Source organism: Castor canadensis, chromosome 4, assembly GCF_047511655.1.
Source record: "Castor canadensis chromosome 4, mCasCan1.hap1v2, whole genome shotgun sequence".
NCBI classification, from domain to species: Eukaryota; Metazoa; Chordata; class Mammalia; order Rodentia; family Castoridae; genus Castor; species Castor canadensis.
Window position 1 is genome coordinate 90,497,106 of NC_133389.1, and position 25,367 is coordinate 90,522,472.

Here is a 25,367-nt window from a genome sequence, read left to right on the forward strand (position 1 = left end):
TCCCAAATAGACCAGTAATTAGGGTCAGTCAGGACTCTGTTAGATTGTTTCCTATAACATGGTTCCAGAAGGTTTCCAGACCTCAAGAGTTCATTCACAGTGACTCAACTTCTGTTGGCTCTAGAGGGGGAGAAAAGTAGCAGTGCCTCCTGTGCATGGAAGCCATGCCTCATGCAAGTTCACTGAGTCACTTCTCACCTTGCATTCCCAAGTGTATAACTGCTCCACTATTACTCACTCTCTACATCCCCAGAGGAGCAATGGGGATGGAAGGGTGGGGAGACTGTATGTAATCCAGTAGTTTTGCCCCAAGGTGTTGGGTAATGTCTGGAGACAGTTATGGTGGTCACATCTGGGGAATTGCTCCTGTCACTTAGTTAATAGAAGCCAGTGAGACTGCCAAACAGCCTACAGTGCACACAACTGTCCCCACAACACGGAGTGAGCTGGCCCACAGTGTCAGGAGGCCAAGGTTTTGAAACTTGAGCTGCCCATCCTAGAGGGCCAAGGCTTTTGTGTTTGGTGATGGTTCAGGGCTATTTTAACACAGGCAATAGTTGGAGGGGATGCAGGCTCTAGGAAAAGAGGATGGAGAAGGGGGAGACTGATGTCCTACATCTGAGGACTGTTTCTACTGAGCTTAACTACCTCTCACTGGCACAGATGTCCCCCAGTAATCTTCAGAATGTGGAAGAGCCAGTTAATGCATTAAATGCAGTGACAGAGCTGAGCGGGTGACTGACTCCCGCTGTCCATGCCATCTAATGATGTGCTGGGAACACACTGAGTTTTGCTGACCGTGGGACTGCAGCCCCAGAGAAGAGTGAGCTCATGACCCTTCGGTAAACTAATAAAGCTTTGTGTCGCCCAAGGACAGACGAATTTAGAAAGGACAAAGCATTTTCCAGAGAGAGGTTTTATTTTATTTATTAGCAGGCACTTATGTAGTGCTTATTACGTGCCAAGAAGTATTTGAAATGCTTTATAAATATTAACTAAGTCATATAAGACTCGTGGCCTTGAGTCTGCTAACCAACCTTACCACTGAGCCCCTGGCCCTCTCTGTCTTCACAACAGCCCCAAAGCAGGAGGCCTGTCCATATCACCGTTACGCAGAGACAGACAGGAATGAAGGGCTATGACTCAAACCTAGAAAATCTGGCTCCACAGTCTGCACCCTCAACCACACGTGTTAGATGAAAGACTTACACTCACACTGTCTCTGAACCTCAGTTTCCTCAACTATAAAATGGAGTTGTACTTACCTCACAGGGAGAATATGAGGATAAACCAGAATGGTTTGTGTATGTGTGTGACATAGGACCTAAGAAATTATTTCCCTTCCATCTTTGTTGCCATCACAGTCTAAACCTGGGGCCTCAGTGCTCTGGCTGGCTTGTCCTTGAGCTGCTTATTCAGGGACAGCCACAGGACTCAGGAGAGGCTCAGGAAAAGGAAGTGTCTTATAACAAAGGTCCTGGACAGGAAGCACAGCATGCCATGCAGGCCCATGTGGAGAGATACCAGGGTGGTCAGGAGGCAGAAAACAGCAGTGAGGGGAAGGTTCAGGCCACTGCATTTACTGAAGTTACTGGGTTTCCTGAGGAAAGCAAGACAGGGCAGTCTGAACAGGTTAGGATTGACTGGTATGAACTGTGTAGACTGTAGTGGTGGCCCCTACTTGCCTGGTACCTGGCCCTGGGATGGTTAAGGTGACCCTGGAGTGTACAGGCTAGATAGTGAAGATATTATGGTTCTGGGCTGGTTAGTTTTCATTGTCAAAGATGTGCTTCAGGCTGGGCCCGTTGCCATTTCTAAGAATTGACTGCTTCTGGAAGGACAGTGAGGAAGGTTTTTGAAGATGTCCAAACAATCATAATATACAGAAAAATTTTAAAAGTTATAATACTTTTAGGGAAGATATACAGCAAATAAAGGGCCTTGGATACTCGTTAGAATGAATGAATTAATCAGCTGCTACAGATCTTATCATTGGGAGGAAGTCTCATGTTTGGAGTTGGGATGAGATGATGCCAAGAGCCAGACTTTCAAAATGAAGATATGGGCTTTGTTTCTGTTTATAGGTTTTAGTTGGCATATGTGATACTATCTGCAAACCACTGAGAACACAAACTTCCAAGTTAACTGCAAACCTGTGGTTCTGTTCTAATGAGTTTCTCTCTTTGCCTGGATGCAGCTGGGCCAATGTGTCTGGGTTGGAGAATTGACCAGGTGTGTGGTTTTTGGCAGATCAGAGCACCTGCTCAGAGGCAAGCTTGCTCTGTTCTCAGTAGAATGGAAAGTGACACTTCCCATTTGTCTTAATTCAGGGCCCTTCTACCTCCTGCTGCCCACACTGGGAATTTCTCTCCTGGCCCACTCCCAGTGCTTAGTGGGCTTGGCTCTGCTCTTGTCCATCTGCCTCTCTGACACATACAAGTCAGTAGGTCTTTCTTTGATGGTGAGTTTCCAGAAGCGAGGGCCTATGTCTCTCTTTTTCTACCCCTGTGCATTATGTTACAAATAAGCATAATAAATGCTTATATATGGATGAAGACCATGTTCTAGGGAAGTGCACACTTTTTAGTGTACAGACAGATGTGCAAGAAATGAACCCTATTCTGAAAAATGTAGTCACCATGAGAGACTGTCCCCAGTATGCAGAATAGTGCCTGGCACATGATAGTTTATTGAATATTTGTGAACAAATGATGACTTTGGTCTTTTAAGTATTTTCTGAATCTTATTATAGTCAACTCTGGGTTATCTAGCATGCATGGAAATCTAAAACTGTAGTTTTTATTAGGTGCTGCAATATATAACCCACAGAAACAAACACTTGTCCAAAAATTGGGGCATGCTAGAGTACCATAATACTAAAAGTAACAATGAACTTGATCCAGAAACTACTTGGAGACCTTTCTACACCTTTGGGTTATTGTTCTGTGTATCAGTAACCACGTGCTGTTAGAAGGAAGAATTTAATGCAGGACTGTGGTAGTATGCTATGTAGCAAAGATTTTTCTTTCTGGACCTAGTATTTTAAAATAATTTTAGGACATCACTCCTTCTCAAACTTGCATTCTGCAGTGGACAAATTTGGTAGGGCCTGGGACCGTTGAAGATGGTCCCTGTTGTCTTTAAGATGTGTTTTTGTTTTTTGTTTTGTTTCTTAGGACAGGTCTTTGTACCATTTCAGAAATGTTTGAGAAGGTGTTTGTTATTGTTTGTTTGGACTTTTTTCTCCTTGTGGTGTTGGCATAAAACCTAGGGCTTCATGCATGCTAAGCAAATGCTCTATTGAGTGAGCTACAAACCAGCTCACATTTGAGAAGTTTTGCGCTCCATGTGAGGCCGCAGAGTTTTAAACTTCTCTGCATTTTCTTTTACAGATCTGAAGAAAACTCTTGCTGTGTTATTGGATAACATTTTGCAACGCATAGGCAAGCTGGAGTCGAAGGTGGACAATCTCGTGATCAATGGCACAGCAACAAATTCGACCAACTCCACCACAGCTGTCCCCAGCTTGGTAGCACTTGAGAAAATTAATGTGGCAGGTAAGAATGGCAATTCCATGTCTTGACACAAATTTGAATCCTCCTTTGGACCAGGGCGCAGTGCTTATTATTGGTATAAGTTCCATAAATTTGGTATGGTTGTTGTGAAGGTATTTAAATTTATTTTTCAAATAACAAATGTCAAAATGTGTTTGTGGGCTCATTGCAATGTGTAATTTCCGGTGGTTTCTCTGACACATGTGCACATAATGAGCTCCTGGAATTGACTTCTACTGAGATGGCTCATAAAGTAGGTTAAATGAAATATAGACGTTATCTGAGACATTCACACCAGTTAAGAGTCCCTTCCTCTTCCCCACTCCTGTCAGACAGTTTCAGAAGTCTGTTATATATGGTAGATTGTCCTCTTCCCTGTTGTTAATGTAGAACTGCCAGGGTGGAAAATGTCTCGTATGTGTATGTGGAGTGATAGTAATTCTGGAAATAGCCTTTGAGATAAGTGTCCCCTACCTCATGCTGGCCAGGTATAGCCACTCATGGATACCACCAAGCAATTCCCACTGGAAGGGACCATTTTGTTTGATCCCTTTTTGAAGTGGGAATCTCAGACCAGAGAAGGGAAATGGGTTAAGAACAAAACCCATACTGTGTGCAGTATGTCCTTGTCCACAGCTACATTGGGCCCACCTTTCCATCACACTGCCCTGGGGTCAGCACCTGGACTTTTGCATGTGAGCCAGGGCTGCACTTGGTAGGGTAAGCACTGCTTCGTAGGAACCCAGGAGAAAGCACAGAGCCCAAGGATTGGGACTAGGTTCTTTGGATGAGTGGTTGTGAATAAGCTATCTATACTTCCTCTGGGTGCAATCCCCCAGCTCTTGAGTTACTGAGTAGCTGAATTATTTTTTAAATTTAAAAAGAAGTCTAGTTTCACACTCTTTTAAAACTCATTTTTTTTCTCTCTCCGATTTTCTGGTAAAAATTCACATTTTTAAGTAGCAGAGATTCTTTTCCTTTCTCACATCTCAGTGTCAAAACATTTAATCGTTTCACATTATGCAGCTGGTTGTATTACCTTTTTGTTATGTTCTTTGCCCTTTAGCAATTTTAAGTTGCAAACTATATTTCTAATAACCCAAAGTATCTACCAAACAAAAGCATTAAAAATAACTTTTAATTACAACACAGAGGCAGTGTCATCCAGGCCGTAAATCCTATCTTCCCTGCAGTTTCCAGCAGTTTCTGTTAATTAGACAAGAAAACCTCCCACTGTGTTGAGCTGCTTATTAATAAACGGAAACCATGCCTCTCCAGTCTCTACTCCCTGTGCCTGTTCCCAGTAGAAGATGCTTTTGGAAAGGTCTTCTCTGATTTTGTGTTACCTAATTTTGGAGGTGGAATGGGAGTGTTCTGCCTTTAATTTTGCCCTCTCTCTACTGCCTCTTTCCTGTAGGTTAAGGGCCCATGTAAACATTTGTGCCATCATTCTCTCCTCTACTGTGTGATCTTGCTGCCTCAAGCAATCCTGTCTGTACGCCAGACCACAGAGAGAGACTTCTCTGCCTGGGCTGCAAGTTTCAAGGCACAGAATCATGGGTGACCTCCAAAAATGGCATGGGAGGGACTTGGGGGCTGCTTCTTTGAAACATGTGTCTAGATAGTTTAACTTAGCTGACAAATGTCTCTTGAGCATATTCTCTAAGCCGTTGGCTCAGATTCGAGCTCCTTTAAATGTGCCACTGCTATATGTTTTTAATATTCAAAAAACCAGAGTATTTTATTTTTGTTATTGTTTTCCTTTGTGGGAAATAGGAGCAAATTTAGAGTTTACCTTTAATAGTTAACCTTATTCTCATGCCTTTACATCCTTTTTGTGCAAATATAGTTGATTCCTTCAAGATTTTTATTGGCTAACTAGGGAAATAACATACGTGCATAAAGTAATATAAACTATGGCCATTGTGAGGTGGGAGTGACTGGGGAGGCATCCTGCAGGAAGGTACACTCTGGACGGAGGTGGGTAGAATTGAAGCATAGGTGCCTTGTGCAGGAGAGACAGAAGAGAAATGGATTGTGAGCCAGACATATGGGAAAGGAAGGCAAGGAAGCTAATAGTAACCACCCTTCACACGCCAGTGGCTCTTTCTGCCTCTCCAAGATTCAGGGGTTTACTTAATCTTTGTAGGGCATCTGAGAAGTGGTTTCCAGTTGTTACTGAGTTTAAGTAGTGGGTAGGGGGAACCATTGGTCCTGAATTCCTTTTTGCTCAACTGATGTTCTCCTAGTGCTCTATGGGGAAGAGATTCTGAGCGTTTGTTCCCTGTCTCATTTCCATTTGTAAACCATTACAAAGGGAGGAGTCTGCAAAAAGGTGTTACCATTTTCTAGAATGTTCTAGAAAAGGGAAGCTAAGTTTCCTGGGGTGTTTAATAACTCATCTGATATGGAGGTTCTCTGTGTCATGGAGTGTGCTCATTTGCCTGGTCTTTGTGACACCTGGTTCCTCAGTGTGCAGGGGCAGCCTGTTATTAGGGCCAGATTGTATGTGGATATTTTGGGCGTCTTCCTCCATTTCCCACAGAGTTGGAAGGTCTCTTATCAGTTAGCTAACACATTCTTTTTTTTTTTTTTTTTTTTTTTTACTGTCTGCCATTCCTATAGATCAAGGTGCCAAAAAGAAGAATGAGAACTTAAGTTAATGGTTCTCACTCATGAGCAGTTTGTCATTGCTTTTCTATTCTCTCCCTAGTCTATGGCTACACTGTTGGTCCTCAGAGCCCTCTTGTCATCTGGAAAATGGCTCCTGAGCTGCAAGAGTTTCCTTTTATGGGGTTCGACTCCTAGCTGAGTGAAGTTTTTCTTTCTCCCTTCCTGCATAAGACATGTGGTAATTGCTCAGAAATGCTTTCCCTGGTGTGTCTTTACTGCTCACTGATGTTTCTGATTGCTTACTGTTGTGTCTTATTGCTTGTTGATAGATCTTCTGGTTGACTATAAACTGCTTCTAAATTGGGTGCCATAGCAGTTGAAGAAGGGTTCCCTGGATTTATTTTCTTTAAAGGGACAGCTGTGTGTGTGTATGTGTGTGTGTGTGTGTTCCCTTTCCTTGCTCTGTTCAGCTGTGTTCTATGTGGCTTTTATCCAAAATGGCTTTTCTTTCCAAATGTATCACCCTTGGGCTTTTTTATTATGTGAAAGTAAATGTGCCTCTAGAGAAATTTTAGGTGGAAATGAACTTTATTAAAATTGAGAATCAGATTGAACTGTATGTGTGAGCTCTGTTTATCTTGCTGGAGAGGAAGGGGAATCAAAGAAATGAAAAAGAAAGTTGAAAAAAATCCTTGTCCTTCCACCAATCGCATAGTAAATTAATTTATCCAGATTTATTCTCTGAAAGGGCTTGAATACTCCCTTGTCAAAAATATCAAATTTCATGGGGTGGGAGTAATGTCTTAGAGGATGTATGCTTTGAGGGGTGTATGTGCACATGTGCATTATTTACTTATACTATCAATAACCAGTTGCTATCACTCAGCTGCTGAATAATTGACCAGTGTTGCCTCTTCACTGAAAGTCAGAATATGTTAGCATCCACTTTGTGTTGTGACCACTTATAACTGCAGTGTCAATTGGGAAACACAATCACCAAATTGAATGTGCAGGCACAACTCAAGTGACTGTTTCCTGGTATTCAGTCTAAACTGAATGTTAGGCAGCCCTGCAGTTTGCTCTTTTTTCAAATGTCATTGGCCACACACATTTCCCATGTCTGGGACTGGAGTGCAGTGTATGTGAATATGGATGCTGTTCTTAAAAACAACAATCATTTCTATTCTTACAATTTGAATATTGAAAATGAAAAATGTCCCCACTGAGTTCCGGGCTTGCCTTTGGAAGTGTTATTTCCCAGCTTTGTACTGCTAATGGACCTTGAAATTAGGTTGCACCTGTGCTTTTTTCCCTGTTTGTGTACGACTGCTATCACTTGTGTTGAAGTAGCACCTGAAGTGTCGCAGTTCCCACACCCAGGGAGTGGGACCCCAGATATTGCAGAGGGCATGAGCACACTGCAGGGGGCTGTCCTGTTGATTTGAGCAAGAAGCAAACACGTTCCATCTTCCCATGTCACTTTCTGCTTTGTTTTTGCAAAGGCAGCGATAAATACTTGGATACTTGTCAGAAACTATTCTTTTGGAGTCTTCACAGAAGTTGCACGTCATTGTTGTGGTTTCCACTTTGTGTGGTCAAGGGCTTTTCAATTTTTATCATTAAGAAGTACTGTTCAGGAGAAGCGATGCTGACCTTCAAGGCTGTGTATCTATAGTAATAATTTTCAACTGTGCATAATTTTGTCCATCTAGAGACATTTTTGGTTGTCACAACTGGGAGGTGCTATTTACATCTAATAGGAAGGGGTCCAGGATGCTACTAAACATACCCCAGTATACAGGGCAGAGCCCACAACTGAGAACTTTCCAGCTCTGAACATCAGTTGTACTGTGGCTGAGGAACCCTGATCTGTAAGGCATTTCTGGAACCTGTTGGCAGGAGGTACTTCCACTTATGGTCAGTATACAAAGATGTCTGAGTCAGATGTTCGTGTTTCCTGCCTGGAAAGCTGAGACCTGAAGTCTCTTCCCTTCTTCCTAGCTTGTTTGCAAGCTACCCCCCAGCCCCCACCCTGTTTTGCTTTGCAATTGGTCTTTGAGAACTCCAAGGAAAGAAATTTTATAAACTCAGAAGACTGGGAACCCTGACCTTAAGCTCGTTTCCTGGCCCACAACCAATACGTTTTGGCAGTGTGCATTTTGCTTCTGCTTATATTGAAAATAATTATTTCCTTTCATGAAAGAGCCACTAATTCAGACTACTAATGGTACAAAGTAGTCTGAGAGAATGGATTTAAATTGCATAATGTTAGAATGAATCCCATTTATTAATTTGGAGCAGGGTATATGTAATTATCAAGATATGAGAGAGAGAATTAAATAAGTTAAGGAAAACAAAACAGGTTCTCAGCCATGGAGTTTCCAGCATAAAATACCCCATACCTCATATTTGTAGCTCTAGAGAAAAAGAAACTGAAGAGCTTTCCTTGAAAAACTGAGCAGTTTGTCATTCATTCTTTGCAAGTGGTTGCTGAGGAGAGGTTAAAGCAGGAAGATAAATAGATGAGATTGTATTCTCAGGGAGTAATTAACAGCCAGGTGGCACTGAAGCACATGTGAAGGGGACCCAATTGGAAGTCAGGTGAGAGTTCAGTCTGCCCAGGGAGGAGAAAAAGCCTGAAACTAAACAAATACATGAGGCCCAGGGAGAAGGGGAGACCTGAGAGCCATGTCAGGATGAAGCTGGTGTGATGGGGATCCTGCTGGACCCATGGGAGAGAATGATGGTGAAGCCATCATGAAGACCCAAAGGTCTAGCTTTAATGGATGATGAGATGACTCATTTATTGAGGAAACAACCAGCAAAGGCTTGTGAAGACACCAGCCCTGTGTTAATGGGAATCAGAAAGTGGGAAGTACTTTGCCTGGGCCATTCATTTGGAATATTGGTTTGAAGGCAGTTGAAACTTTGGTTCTAGGGTTTGGGACATGAGAGACCGTAGAAGGGAAGGTTTATGGAGCCCAACTGTTCTAGTTCAAATCCTGGCTTTACCACTTCATTGTTTTGTCACTTTAGGCACATTTCTTAATCTTCCTGTAGCTGACTTTTCTCATCTGTAACATGAAGTAAGTAACAGTAGTGTGCATTTGATGGGGTTAGGGTGGTTTTGAGAATTTAAGGTGATAAAATGCATATGGCTCCAGGGACACTAGTCATGTTAGAATTTAGATTTCCAGAGCCTGACTCAAGCTTTTTTCTCCTTGAAGGTTCACAGGGCAGAGTTTCTGCATTACTAATTGTCTGCTACCATTTTCTTCTTTTTAAGGTGCTGGGGACAAGCCCTGGGCCTCCCACATGCTACACCCTGAGCTGCACCCCTGTCTTTCTGCCCATTTTAAATGCTGCAGTAAGCGTGCCCCAGCCCTGCTGGAAATTCCCAGCCACAGCACACTGCTTACTTAGGCCCTTTCTATGGTTCCATTTTTGTTTGCTGTCTGACACACCCTTCCATTTTTCTGGCTAATTTTTATTTGTCATCTTTTTCAAGCCCTATGAACAGCATTGGCTCCTATGAATCCTTCTCCGACCTCCCTCCTGCCCCTTATTTGTGTCCCAGGGACCTGTTACCTGCATCTTTGGACTTGTCCATTTATTGCTTGTCTCCACAGCAGTCACTAAGATGGCTCAAGAGCATTGGCAGTCCCCTACAGTTTTTGGTTAAGTCCAGTGCCTTGCCAAGAGCCTGACAAATAGGTCCTCAGTAAGTGTCCAGCTGAGTATAATCCTCCTCCACACACCAGGTTAGCCACTGTGTGCAGGGTGTGTTGTCATGACACAGATGACCCCACCTTCACTTCTAAAGCACGCTTTCCATCACTTGCCTGTTATGGCAGATCCCTGAATACTTAGGGAATCTCTAAAGGCATCTGGGAAACTGACTGCCTTATTGTTAAAAAGAAACTCTTCTTTGTATTGTCTGAAAACAGGTTCCATAATAAGGTCATCTATTTTGTTATTTCTTGGTGGCTCATTATAATGACTGCAAGTAGGGTTTTTAAAGAGTTTTAGTCACCTACTCTACCTTAGAGGTTGCTCTGCCTTAATAGTTCTTACAGGAAGGAGGCAGCAACCCACCAGTCCTAAGAACTAGGCACTAATTACAGACCCATCAAGGAGCATGTAGCTTTTTCATTTCAAAAAGTAAGAGTATGGCTAGTGCTCCCTGTAATCCTAGATGCATGGGGGGTAGAGATCAGGGCGATCACAGTTGAAGGCCAGTCTGGGCAAAATTTGAGCAAGACCCCATCTCTACCAACAATCTGGGCTTGGTGACATTTGCCTGTCATCCCAGTTATGAGGAAGGCATAAATAGAAGGGACGCAGTCCAGGATAGCCTGGAAAAAAGTGGGAGACCCTGTTCAAAAAGAGTACTGCAAAAAGGGCTGAGGGTGTTGTTCAAGAGGTCAGTCACCTGACTAGTGAGTGCAAAGCCCTGAGTTCAAACTATAGCACTTCCAAAAAGGAAGAGAGGACAGAAGGAAAGTGAAAATATGTGTCCCTGCAGGGAGCATTGCTTCTCCCTGGCCATTAGATGAGGACCCAGTGAGAAGCGCAGCAGCATTCCCTCAGTGGTGTGTCCTGAAGAGCTGGCCTGGGGACCTTGTGCAGGTCTCACTGGTGACAGTGAAATGCCTCTGCACGGTTGTTCTTTGTTTCAGAGATGGGCCACCCTGGAATTCGACATGTTTGTTTTAATCAGAAGGTGACAGCATTTGCTCTAATTTGGCTTAATGAGTTGAGTGTATACAGTGATGCTATCAGCTTACATATGGTATTGTTTCAGTAGACATTCCACAGCTACAATGTAGCATATGCTTTCTCTCGCATGGTCCCTTGTCTTTTGCTGTTTAATTCTTTACCTGTTTTCATTGATACATATTTCAGTAGTCTCCTTTCAGAGTTTGGGATTTAAAACACAGAAAAAAATTGAAATAAAGCTGTTTTAGTGGAAGGGAGATGTGTCTCTCCATGTTTTTGAGAAGATTTTTTTTAAAAGGAGATTTGTGGGGTTTTGAGAGATTTTCCATTAAGCTTGCTTTTGACTGCATATCCACAGCTGCTAAAATTAGATTGCCTACTACATGAAAATCATTTCGTTGGGTTATTTGGTTGGTTTTTTTTTTGGTTTTTGTTCTGTGGTGTTGGGAATCAAACCCAGAGCTTCACACAGCCCAGGCAAGTGCTCTACCATGAGCTACACCCCCAGCCCTGGGTTTTGTTTTTGTTTCTTCTCACTTTTATCCCAGGAAAAGAAGAGAGAAAGCATGTGAAGTGAAGGTGGTGTGAAATTCTCTGTTGACTGGAGAAATTAGAAAAAAAAGGGATCCAGTTAGGTATGTGTTTGAGAGCTGGCCCTTGGTTTGGCACAGGAGACATACCTTCATCACAGAGCCTTTGTTTCTTGTCCCTCTTTCACCCTTGAATGTTCAGCATGTCTCAGGTGCATGATGCAGATCCATAGCAGGATCTGTATGTCGATATGACAGAGGATTTTAAATTGCATTTTGATTGCCTGGTCAGAGTTGGACACCTGCGCCCTTAGCAGACTGTAAGCTGTCTTGATGCTGCATGTTGGTGAGCTTAATTCAACGTTTTCAGTGGTAACTTTCTCTTTACCTTGGTGCAGCTAGAGATGGGCTTTTGAACCAAAGTCATTGTACACGAACCACAAGTGAATATCCATTGAGGGCTTTGTGTTAATAACGTTTTCTCCTATTGGGGGACTTGATTGATTAACAGCTATAGCAGACACAAACTCTGAACCTTGACTGCCTAGGTTCAAATCCCAGCTCAGCCACCTCCTGGTCCACGATCTTGGATAAACCCAGTTAGTTTCCACATTTATGAAAAGGGAGTAAAGCTCCCAGGCCATGGTTTTATTAAGACTGAGTCAACATGTGTAAAATACTCAAGGTAACCAGGCACAAAATAAGAGCTCAGTAAGTTCCAGCCATTGGTTTATATGTTTCTTAAGAACCCAACTCCAGGTCTGATCGCTGGCCAGGTGTATAGTAGATGGTCGGTGCTAAACAGGTGTGCCAACTGCCGGGGTCCAATGCTGTGTTTTATGGAAGCTTAGTGATCACAGCCTGAACCTGGTCTTTGGCATCAGAGATTCTTGAATAGAACACCTGCTCTTTAAGTACTTACTTTTGGACTTTTGCTTATCATTGCTGAACCCTAGCTTTGTACTCTGTGCAACAGATACTGATGCTAATGCTGTCCTTACAGTAAGGATGCAGTGAGATTGTGCACACAGAGATCTGGTACAAGGCCTCATCCCGTTGACCTGCTGGCTCTGCCCTCAAATTCATTCCCTGTTGGAAAGGAGCAGTCACAGACATAAGGTGGCAAACACTGATGGAGTGGTCTGGGCCTGTCTCAGGCAGTAAAAATGCATCTAGGTGGGAAGCCAGCATTGCTGTTGGAATCCTGGCACTCACTTCAGTGGGTGGGAAGGACTGAAGCCCTCACCATAGTTACCAGTGCTCAGGGTACCTTTCTTGACCCTCATCCCAAGGCTGCTTTCATCCTAGCTCAAGAGAACCTCTTGGTTTTGCTTGATCTTTGTGGTCTTGGGAATACCCTTCAAACTCTGCAGCCATATGAAAATGAGGATGGGAAAGGCCTATAGGAACTGGCCCAGAAGGACACCTACCCTATTACATGGTGGGTTCCTATGGCCCCTGTATCACCTGTGACACATAATTAAGCACATCCTGAAGCTGTGCCTGACCCCTCTATGTAGCTTCCTGTTCCAAAACAGGAAGGGAATTCCTGCTCGAGCATGTTCTGCTCTCAAGGGAAGACAGTCATTAACCTGTCTAAACTCTGCTAATAGAATCTTCTCCATAATTGCTTTCATTTAGAATGGTTAATGTGAGCAGTACAAGTTATAGCACTAAATCTTTGCAGAAGAACAAAGTAAATATTTAAGACTTTATTTTAGGGTGCAGTTAAGTTGGGGCAAAGAGAAGATTAGTAAAGCTGCATCTGATGGTATCTGACATTGAAACACTTAGTTGAATTTCCAGTCATTTCTTTTCAGTTCTCTGAATCCTAACTCTCGAAAGGCAGATGGGTGTTCTCAGGAGGCCGTTACAAGATTGGTTTTCTCTTCACATTTCTTGTATCTGTCAGACATGAATGACATGGTGATGAAGATAAACTGCCTTCCCTGTACTACCCAGGAATGCCATGAAAATTAAGACGGTGGCTGTTGGCTCGTGGCAGTGCCACGTCAGGGACACTTGTTCCCTGAGGGCAGAGGGCCATTAGTAGCAGCTGAGTTGTCTAGGAACACCCATGGTGTGTGCTGCCGGGCCAAGCTGTGAGCCCGGGTTACTGACCAGTCATCCCAGGACACCTGGGAATGAATTCAGTGTTTTTCATGCCTCCAGGCTACCAGTGGCCAAAGCAGCCATATCTCTACTTATGTGTATAAATGAATAACAGGGTTATGTTTTCACAAAGAAAAAAATTCAAAAAACGTCCTTTCTTCCCTGTTATGAAGAAAGATGCAATTTTACTGCTGAAAATTTGGAAATTACAGCTAAGCCAAAAGATGACATACAAAACAGCTGTTCTTTTCCCACCCCAGGGACTGAGTGATTTGGTTTATTCCTGAAGCATACTAGGAGTGCCTGTTCTGTGCCAGGCACTTTCTGGGCACTGAAGACAAGAGTAGTGAGCAAAACCAGTTTTCTTCTTTCCTGAAGATTGCATTTTAGCAGTGAAGTTAGATCATAAACAAATGTATAAACATGGGCTAGGTCTGGTGGTAATGATTGTGAAGGCTGGGATACTGCTATTGGTTGGGTGAATTTTCAGGAAAAGACTCAAGAAGAGACACTAAACGAGGACGAGATGAATTCTTGGGACTGTCTGGGCAAGGTTGTTTCAGTGACATGAATCAGTGTGTCCTCAAGCTCCAAGATACCTTCTCCTGGAGTGTGTTTAAGGAACACTATTGTGTCCTTTTAATTGTACTGTGGAGGTGGCTTATTAAAACCAAAAGAGACTATTTACTACCAAACTGTCTCATCTATCATTTATGCTTCTGCTGGGTTCAAATAGGACAAGTAAGAGAGCAGTATTGACGCCCTGAAAGGCAGATGTTTTCACATGGTGGCTTCAAACACAGTAAGACCAGAGTGTGTGCAGCAGTCAGGAGTACAGACTCCACTCTTAGGCTACTGGGGTGTGCATTTGAGTTCTACCAGCAGGGAGACTTGGGTTAAGTGACTTAGAGAAATTAAGTCTCAGTTTTTTCATCTGTACAGAAAAAAGCTCATGGGGACATTGGAAGACCCACATGATAAAATACACTTGAAGGGCTGACTGATGGTACATAAAATGAAGGTTTATTTGAAACAGCCAAGTCCATTTGTTTACTTATTGCCTATGGCTAACTTTTGTTCTACTAGAACAGAATTAAGTCATTGTGAAGGAGACCTTATGGTCCACCCAGCCAAAAATGGTATATAGTCTAGCTCTTTTCAGAAAAGTTTTGCTAGACCTGGATCTAAAGTGATTGGTGCTGTCTAAAGTACAGTATAAAGCCTATGACCCCGTGTGCTAAAAGTATGCTGGATTTGAGGGTAATAATAAAATTGAACCAAAATCTAGCCACTACATTTTTCTTTTGAGAGATTATTGTCTTAAGCGCAAGTCATAACTTGATCATATTTCACTAAAGCAGACCTCGAAAACATTTCTCCCAATTTCATACACAGGAGTGTCAGGGTTGCAGAAGCCTGGCTGCTTTATCCTATTGGACTGTGGAAGTCCACATTGAAGCATGCTGAGATAATTGCATTTCACTGAATATCATACCAAAAGATCACATGCAGGACGTTTTGAGTGATGAGAATAGTCTAACACTCAAGAATAGGAGATATTGGCTGGGTTTGGAGGTTTATACCTGTAATCCCAGATACTTGGGAGTGAAAGGTAGGACAGTCTCATTCCAAGACTGGCCTAGGCAAAAGCATAAGTCCATCTGTAAAACAAACTAAGAGTAATGGGGGCATGGCCACGTGGGAGAGTACTTGCCTATGAGGCCCTGAGTTCAAGCCCCATGACTACCTACCCTCTAACAGAAAGAAAAAAGAAAAGATACTCTGGATCTTTAGAAGACAGTATAGACCTTTTTGGTGGTTTTGAAATACTGTAAGTATTTTGATTGGCAAGCTTACTTTTTTTGGTGAGTTTTGATGCTTTTTTGGTTTTCCATTTTGCCATTGTGCATTCTTTACTCTTCGATTTTCTTATTAACCAATACAGATGCTTCTAGACTTGCAGCAGGGTTGCATCCCATTAAAGGTATCACAAGTTGAAATGCATGGACTACACCTAACCTGTGAATATCCTGGCTGAGCGAGGCAGCACACTGTAGAGTTGGGGTTGCTTCCTCCCCATCACCTGCTGACTGGAAGCTATGGTTCTTGCTATTGCCTGCTTCACAGCAGAATCCTACTGCATACCACTAACCTGACAAAAGATCTAGATTCAAAACCCATTTGTGGCTTCCACTGCATATGGCTTTTGCACCATCGTAAAAGATGGATTTATGCCTGGGGATGTAGCTCAGTGGTAGAGTGCTTACCTAATATGCACGAGAACAAAGCACAGAGTTTGATCCCCAGCCAAAAAAAAAAAACAAAAAACCCAAATCATTTTAAGTCAAACCTTTATAAAACAGAATTGTCTGTGATTATTTCAAATGCGGTCATTTTCTCTAGAGAACCAAGAATCAGTTTTAATTTTTTTGCTTTAGGATTTAAAAATATTTTTGTAATGCTTGACAAAGTAATGCAGATTCATTATAGGAAATTGGGAAAATACAGAAAAGCATAAATGAGAAATAAAGGACGTATAATCCTGATATCTAGACCACAGGGTTAACACACAGTTATTTCTTTCTAGACTTTTTTTCTATGAATGTACAGTATTATTTAAAAATTATATTTGTACTCACTATACTTTTAAAACCTGATTTTTAAGGGAGCAGTCTCTTGTGTGTGTATTCTTCAAAAGCTTTGTTTTTAAAATAAGCATGTAGCATTCTTATATTAATTGGGCTCCTATTTAATTTTTTCCTTTTATAAAGGTCATTGTAGTGAACATAAATCCTGAATGTCCGATCATTCTCTTGGAAGACATTTTTAGATACGGAATGGCATATGGAATGGTCAAAGGGTGTAAGTTTAATGTTTATCACATTAGTACATGTACATAGTTTTAAAAGTCAGATTCACAAGGCTTGTGACAAACTTCCAGTCTCCTGCACTGTGCTTCTCCAGTGCTTCCTGCCACTGACTTATGCTCCTCAAATGCAAATACTTTTAACTCTTGGTTGTTTCTTTCAGTATACATCTTCATATTTATCAGAAACATGTATACATTGGTTTTTCTTACCTTGCATTTTTGGAAATTACCTTCTGTTATAGAAAATGGGAATTTAGCTCTCTGACACTCTATCCCGCCACAGCCAGCACCCCTCCCCACCTTTTATCCTCTTCCCATCAAATCAGTGGTCAGTACTTAATTACTCTGTAAAGACACTGCTTAGCCATGTAGTAAAATGTAATGATACCAAATTATCTTTTCTTTATTTCTTTTTTTGGGGGGAGGTGGTGCAGTACTGGGGTTTGAACTCAGGGTGTCACGTTTGCTAGGCAGGCATTCTACTGCCAGAGCCATACCACCAGCTCTTAAAAATTAACTTATTGTAACTGGGGACGTGGCTCATGTGGGTAATTCTAGCTGATCCAGGAGGATCACGGTTCAAAGCCAGTCTAGGCAAACAGTTCATGAAACCCTGTCTCAAAAAAACCCATCATATAAAAGGGCTGGTGGAATGGTTCAAGGTGTGGGCCCTGAGTTCAAACTCTAGTACCTCAAAAAATATATATTGTATAAAATAATGGGTTTCATTATGACATTTCCACACATGCATATAATGTACTTTGATCTTATTTACCCTACTCCCAATCACACTCCCTTGTTCTCTGTCTCCCCCACTCCTGGTCCCTCCCTTCCACATAGTTCTTCATTTAGGTTCATGTCTTTTACTTCATTTGTTTCTATTTATGCATCTAGATTCTGCATATGAAAGAAAACAGACTTTTCTTTCTGAGTCTGTCCTATTTTGCTTAACATAATGGTCTCTATGTCCACCCTTTTTCCTGCAAATGACATGATTTTGTTCTTCTTTGTGGCTGAAGTAAATGTATACATTTGTTATGTTTTGCTTTCTTTTTGAGACAGGTGCTTGCTATCGTCCAGGCTAGCTTCAAATTCACGATCTTACCTCAGCCTCTTAAGTGCTGGCATTACAGGTGTGTGCCATCACACCTGACTTGAATTGCCTTTCTGCTATCTTTTTTATTCACATTCTCCGAGAGTTTATAATGTACTTTTCATATTTGCTTAGTTTTGATTACTGTAATAAGAACATCATTCCCCTCTTATCTTCAGGTTTCAATTACCTCTATCCAACTGAGGTCCCAAAATTCTAAATAGAAAATTCTAAAAATAAATAGTAATGTTTTTTTTCAACAAGAGTTTGTAGTTTGGCTTACTGTTGTTGTTGTGGATTTTTTTGATCTTAGGTCCTTGTTTTGTTTGTTTGAGACAGGGTTTCACTATGTAGCCCAAGCTGGAGAGCCTTGACTTCATGCATCTCCCTGTCTCCATCTCCCAAGTGCTGGGATTAAAAAACTTCTATTATTCTACTATTCTACTTATTTTTGGTTGTTGTCATTCTCTTATTTGCCTTATTGATTAATTAAGTTATTTATGACTAGAACAAAAACATAATACATATAAAGTTTGCTACTATTTGTGGTTTCAGGCACCTTCTGGGAGTCTTGGAACAAATCTGTCACTGATAAAAGGGGACTACTGTGTGCATACATTATCCTGTGTGCTGGGAATATGTCAGTGAACAAAACAAGCATTCTTACCTTTACAAAATTGAGCCCTAAACTTTGCATCCAGTTTTTCCTTCATATGGCCAACAGTTCAGTTGATCTCAGTCCTGCATTTCAGATTTGGTAACTGTCTTCCTGGAGCCTTGCATCTCTGCTGTAACATGGTCTGGTTGCTTCCTGGGCCTGCCATACAGTTGTCCTGGGGTTGTTCGCAATGCCCCGTCCCCTCTCTTGGGATGGGTCTCCTGTTTTTTTGTACTGCATATCTTCCTCTTTTTTGATTTACTGCCTCATCCTCCAGTCCTTTCCTGAGAAGGAAGCTCCATGGTAGAAATTTTTCTGAAATGTCTTAAACTTTCGAAAATTATCTCCACTCAACCTTCCCACATAAATGACATTCATTGCATATGAAATTCTAGGTTTGAGTATTCTGCTCCACTGACTTCTGGTTTTCATTATCACTTTTTCAAAACCCAGTGAACTTTTGTGAAGTCTCTTCATACCTGGAAGGGACTCGTGGCCTTCAGGAAGATTATGGAATTAGCTTTTTACCCTTTGCCTTGACATTTCTTGTGGCTGGTGTGAGCCATATTTTGTCCCTATTCTTACCCTTCACTGGACTCTTTCCATTGGGACACTTACATCTTTCTTGTCTGGGAAATTTCCTTGAACTATAGGAGAGTCTTATCTTCCCACAACTCTCTTGTCCACCCCACTTGTTTCTTCTGGAACTTGTTAATTAGTTTATACACATCAGTGATTGATTCCCATCCCCTCCTTATACCTTATTTTTCTCCCCTATTATTCTTCATTCATCTTTTTGCTCTATTTCTTGGAAGATTTCCCAAACTTTAAAATCTTAACTCCTCTATTGAATGATCAATTCTTCTATTTTAGTCTTCATTTCAAAAAGTTACTGTTTTCTCAAGGTTCCTTTAGTCCAGTGATAGAACAAGTACTTAGCATACGTGAGGCCCTGGGTTTGAGCCCAGCACCAAACAAACAAAAGGGCAACCTTTTAGTTCTGGTTTCATGAGTTTCTTCACTTATTTGTCTGATATTATTGTTAAAATATTGTTAAATTGTTTCCTGTTGTCTGTATCTTTTTTCCTCTTAGGGGTTGTCTTTTCTTACTTTTCCTCTCCATTTCTGAGTTTGTCTTGATTGTGTGTGTTTTGAGACAGGGTCTCACTGTGTAGCCCAGCCTCCCACCTCAGTCTCCTGAGTGCGGATCGCAGATGTGCACCACCATGTGTAATTTAGTTTGTCTTGATTCCTTTCCTGTTACCGTGTTTTCTCAAATGTCTGGTAATCATTAGATGCTGTTTTATATGGCTGTGAGGGTCAACAGCTGCTTAGGCAGCTCATATAGAACGATAGATGACTTAGAAGTCCCCAGCTGTCTGTGTCACTCTCTCCTTCCTCTAGTTTATTGCCATAGAAATGGATCTTTCAGCCTCCTGCCCAGAGACCAGAAGCCTTATGGCTAAAACTTTGATACAGAGCTCGAGATCAGGCCTGTAAAATTTGGAGACCTCACTCCTTTACCCTCTCCTCCTGCCTGAAACCTTTTTTAGCTCAGTACCTCTCGAGACTAAACCTTTGCCGTTTCTAACTGCAAGGCTCTGGTATATGCATCAATACCTGATAGACAACAGCAGGTTACGTCAGAATAATGATGTATGTTTCTGTTCTAGGAATACTGTGTTTTACATTCTGCACGTAAGTACTTGGTATTTTTCTTAAACAAACAAAAAAAAGCTTTGCCAGCACAATAAATGGAACATGATGTCTTACATGTGTTTGATAGCTTGAAGGGCTTGGACATTTTCCATATGTTTTATGGGGTTTATATATTTCATGAATTTTCTGTTCATGTCTTTTGTTATTTGTATTCTCTTGAGTACTCGTTGAAGTTTGAATCTTATCGCTGGTGTCTAGAAGTGGAAGCCTCCTGTACTTTTGTTGGTTGTCTGATTCTGTTTCCCTGTCGTGGCTCTGTGAGGAGAGAGGCACCTGGCATGCTATATCCAGCACACGATGGACACCTCCTATCACATGGGTTAGCATCAGGTGTGCCTGAAACCTAAATGACCATGTAAGGCCCGTTCCTGCCTCTTCCAAGGTCTGTGTAGAAATTAGACTGGTGGTTGGGCTGTTTGTAAAAATGCAGTCTTCCTGGAACACAGCTGTGCTCATGTGTTTATATACCACCTTTGGTTCTTGTCACACCACAGTGGCAAAAGGTAAATAGGTGTGGCCTCCACATCTAGAATATTTACTGTCTGGCTCCTTCTAAAAAGTTCACCAAATCCTGAACTTAATGCCATATAAGTCCTTGCCAGGTTCCTGAAGATGGATGGTTTCTTATTGTTGTGAACATAAACCCAGAAGCATGATTGTCATGCCTTCTGCAAAAACCAGTGAATGTGGCAGTGGCAGTCATCTTCCTCTGAAGGATGTGTGTGAGTGTGATAAGCTGTGTCAGTCCATCCTCCTGTGAATTCCCCAGATAACCGATTTCCAAGAGTGTTGCTGTGTAGTTACATTCTGCCCTGACAGTTACCCCACTCCATTTCCTTTCTCTCTCCCCAACTCTCACACCTTCTGGAAATGTCATGTACAGAACAGGCTTCATCTGCTCAAACCTTTCATTGACACTGTTTTCACAACTTTGCAAAAGAAATTACTTTAAAGCAAAACAAACCTAGCAGGTAAAAGGCAGAGGTGTACATGTGGAAGCCGAAAGACTTCCTATGTTTAAGCTGTTAGTATTTATTGTGGGGTGTCCTTTGTCTCACTTGGTATCTATAGGAGTCCAGTCTTCCTCCCGAGGCTGCTCAACATATGCTCTTGTTGCCATCAGCACTGTCCCCCTCCGGATCCAGACTCACCTGTCCAGAGCTGTGCTTGCCCTGGGGCTGAGCACCACAATTGGGCTGTCCCTCCTGCTCCCCTCTTATGGCTTTGCTTACTGAGGCTGAGCTTCTGCTCTGAGCACCTGCCTCACCCTCCTGCTGTGGGAGGGCAAGCATGGCCAAGCTCTGTGCTTTTAGAGACCATCACTTTCTCCCAGTGTGCTGATCTCCCCTGTGGCCCTTCCCAACTCTCTGCCAACAGCCATGCCCCTGGGTAGTGGCCTGGGTACAAAGTCAACAGCTGGCTGCTCCCTGCCAGCTGCATGTACCTGAGGTGGGGGTATCTTGGCAACAGAATGCTATGTATTGTGTGTAGGTGGATGTGAGGGCTTGTAGCATAGGTGTAGTGTGCAGGCTGTGCTGAAAAGAATTAGCTTAGTAGGCCCCAGACTGTTGTCCTTAGCAAAGCCTGCTTCTAGATTCACCATCAGCTGGTATCTGGGAATCTGGGTTTCAGAAGAGTTCCTATGTAGCATTCCTTGATATGGGTGAGGGACTTTGCTTAAGCCACCTATGGCCTAAAACAGCATGCTTTATGTTGAACACCTGCTTTTCTTCTGAGAGTCTAGAATTTTGGCACTTCCAAAATGCCTAGGTGACCATCCCCAATAAAAAACAATGGGGCATTCAGTCTCTGATGAGCTCCTCTGGTAGATGACATGTGACCCTTGTCATTGCTCCCATTGCTATGGCTAGAATAGTACTTATTCCCTTTGAAAACTCTTGCTGTATTAAGAGGTAAAAACTTAATTACGAGGTTTAGAGGTGGGTCCTTGGGAGGTGATTAGACAAAAGTCATTGAAGTGGAGTCTTCATGATTGAATGCTGGTGACTTAATAAGAATAGAGATCAGAGGATGACACACACGCATATTTTCCCTGTCTCTGGCCACCCCAGGACTCTGCCAGCAAGAATCCTTGAACCTTGGATCAGAACCATGACCCAAGATAAGCCTCCTTACTGTATAACTTAGCCACTCTGTAGATTTATGTTATTAGCAACAGAAAAAACCTAATGCAGTTGTTATAACACTTTGCTAGAGGAAATCACATCCTGTGTGACTCCACTAGAGGATATTCTGGAAGCTCGCACCTGGTGGTCTCTGGACCTGAGGATCTGTTCCCTTTGCTGATTTTGCTTCACATCCCTTTTCTGAAATAAATCTCAGCTGTAAATACATATTCACGAGTGTGTGCTATGAGTGCATATGCCGAGGTCACTAACTCCTCCAAACAAATTATCTTAAGTTGGGAGTAGTCTTGGGAACCCACTCTGACACTAGGGCCTCTTCTTAGGACATGCTGAACTCTCCAGGCTGGGCAAGTTCAAGGCTGACTCGGAGGCATCTGATTGCTTGGTACGTGTGTTCTCATGTGTATCCATCCTCTCTTTCAAAAAACTCACACTGAGAACCAGTGAAATGATTTTGGAAGAGCCATTCCTAGCATTTATACATGGTTGTGCATTCTTAGCTTGGGTTCTTTTTACTGTTTGTGGCCAGAGCTGTCTCTTTTTTATTTCTATGATGATGTGACCTAGTAAGAGCTGCTCAGCAGTCTCTGAGGGGTTTTCTGGGGAAATTAAAGCAGATAACAGGCTGAGACCAGTTGCACTTAGAGTGCCTGTGGTAAATTGGCTGGTGGCTTGCTCATCCCCTTCCTCCCTCACGCTCTTCCTTCCTGTGTCCTCTCCACATGCAAACATGAGGCATTGCTTCCTGTCTCTAGTCATTTCGTGCAGTTTTGTTTATACTGACCATTGGTTATATGAATTGTTCTTCTGAATTCTCTCCAGATCACCTTTCAGTTCACTGCTAGACATGTGGTCTCCATGGCCAGTTTTGCATTAAAAAGGGTGTCACCCCTGAAAACAGACACCAACAGTTTGGTCAGGTAGAACTATTACCTGGAGAGAGGGGCTTGCTGATCCTGGGGCCTCTTCTCTGGTGTGTGCTGTCAGTAGAGAAACAGATACCAGAGGGACTGAGCTGCAGAGCAAAACCAATTTCTTCAGCACTTTACAATTGTGGCCAAAAAAAAAAAAAAAAAAATCAGCAAAGAATGCTTCTTTCAATGGAGCCTCACAAGTGGGGCCACTTGGATGTATGGAATCTGAACATTATATAATTCTAGGAGCTTATTGAGCTTTCTCTGGGAACATAATGCAATATAAAGTAGACAAGGAACTCACTTCAAAGTGCTTATATTCCAGGGAGGGAGACTGGCAATAGATAAACAAGTTTACATATAATAATGTCAAAAAGTAGGGTGATTTAAAAAAAATAGCAAATTTAAGAGAGGAAAAAATTACCCTGGAGAGGCAAAAATATATTATGAACTGTATGTTTATCTCCCCTCCACAGTCATATGTCAAGATCCTAACACCTAAAGTGTTAGGAGGTGGTAACTTTGGGAGATGATTAGGTCTTAAGTGTAGAGCCCCTTGAATGGGACTAGTGTCTTTATAGGAAGAGACATGAGAACTTGCTTTTTCTGTCCATTCTTGGCCGTGTGATGCTATTAGGAGGAGATGGCCATAAGCAAACCATAGCAGATCTGCTAGCACCTTGACTTCCAGCCTCCAGACTTGTGAGGAATAAAATTCTGTTAAGCCACCCATCTGTGGTGATTTGTTGTAGCAGCCCAATCTGACTAAGGTAAGAAGCATTTACAATGAGAGAGTAATGTTTGAACCAAAAGATGAGTGAAAAATCATTCCAGGCAAAGGGAACAGCAGGGGGAGAATCCAGGATGCAGGACGTTCCTTAGCATATTCATAGGCCAGATGGGGCCAGCATGGCCACAGTGCAGGGTGTGAGAGCAAGAAGCATGTGAGCCTGAGGGTCAGAGCTCTGTAGGCCACATTAGGTCCCCTATTTGATACTGTGAGAATGCATTTATGCTAAGCGTGACAGCAGCTGCTAGCATTACTTGTTCAGTCATTTTTTCCATAAAAGTTTATAAAGTTGGGACCCTGCTAGAATGTTCTTTTGATGTTTTACATTTGGTGGTCTCTCAGGTGGCATTAGCATGGTCCTTCATCTCTCCTTTTATATCAGCAGTTAAGAGTCTGGTCCATTCCAGAAATTTTCATAACTATTTCTCTAGAAGGTTCTCCTCTTAAATCATTCACTGAGGGCTATGTCAGGCCAGGCCAGGTTGACATATATAATCTTATCATCCCTTTTTGTCTAGAGTTTGACATTTCTAATTTGTAAAAGATCTACAGAGAAATGAATGTGCATAAAGTAGAAACTTTCCTTTACCTTGGCAGGTAAATGTTGCGAAATTTAGTGAATACCAGCTTAGTGTATGGTTTTCACATGATACCTGAATTCTCAGGCTGCACTTCAAGAAAAGTGAGCAAGCCAGGTGCCATGTTCGCTCCTGTAATCTTTGCAGCTTGGGAGGGTCAAACCTCAGCACCATCCCAAGCAAAGAGTTTGTTTGCAAGACCCCATCTCAACCAATGGAAGCTTGGTGCCGTGGTACGTGCCTGTTATCCCAGCTACACGGGAAGTGTATGGGAGGCATGAATGTGAGAAACTGTTTTTAAAAATACCTAAAAAAGATTGGAGGTGTTGTTCAAATGATGAAGTGCATAAAAGTGCTCCTCCATAGCCCCCTCCTCATCTATTTATTCTATAGCTAGGAACTGGAATTGAGAAGCACAAAGCAGCCTGAGACTCAATGCCTTCTGTTCACCAAAGCTGTTTCTCATATAGCATCTCATTTAATCCTTGCGTGCATTCTCTTTGCTTCAGAGGAGATCAGTGAAGCTCAAAGAGATCTTTTGCTAGAGGTCACCCAGCTCTTATGTGGAACAACAGTCCATTATGTTTTACTGGCTAGGAGGAGAGCTTGTTCCTATTGCCAGCTCTGCTCTTAATTAGTAGTTTTAACTTGGAGATAAAGCTGGGTTCTGGTTTCTGTATTTTGAAATTAGGGTTTTGAGCTCTTTCTATGGTCTTCCAACTTCAATTTCTATGATTTTAATAGAATTTCAGTTCCCTTGTATTCCTCACCTTTGCCCCGGCCTTGGGTCTTAGACATCAGTGGTATCCACCCCCCACCCCCACCCCATTAGTCTTTGGAGTCACTGACTTGGGCCACAGCTGGTGGCTGAATTTCCATCATCAAATGGAAATTCCATAGACAGCTTTTATAGCCAGAGGTTGGGCTATAGATGCTTCATGACACACAGGAGGTCATTATCAAAGCCTGATGTATAACTTTCTGCTTCTGCAGCTCTTTGAAACTCCCTGTCGTTGAGTCAGATACCTACGTTGGTAGGAACAGGCATGGACCAGAAAGCCATTCAAGTTG

General features: G+C 42.3%; 1 protein-coding gene across 7 annotated transcripts in view; it reads left to right on the forward strand.

Moving 5' to 3' along the window:
* The window catches only part of Mgat5 (alpha-1,6-mannosylglycoprotein 6-beta-N-acetylglucosaminyltransferase), a 331,452-nt gene that overhangs the window by 126,755 nt on the left and 179,330 nt on the right, over nt 1-25,367 (forward strand). For all 7 annotated transcript variants that reach the window (XM_074070613.1, XM_074070610.1, XM_074070612.1 and 4 more), the window contains one exon: nt 3,393-3,557. In XM_074070613.1, coding sequence (XP_073926714.1) covers nt 3,393-3,557 — 165 coding nt within the window. The remainder of the gene's footprint in view (nt 1-3,392; nt 3,558-25,367) is intronic.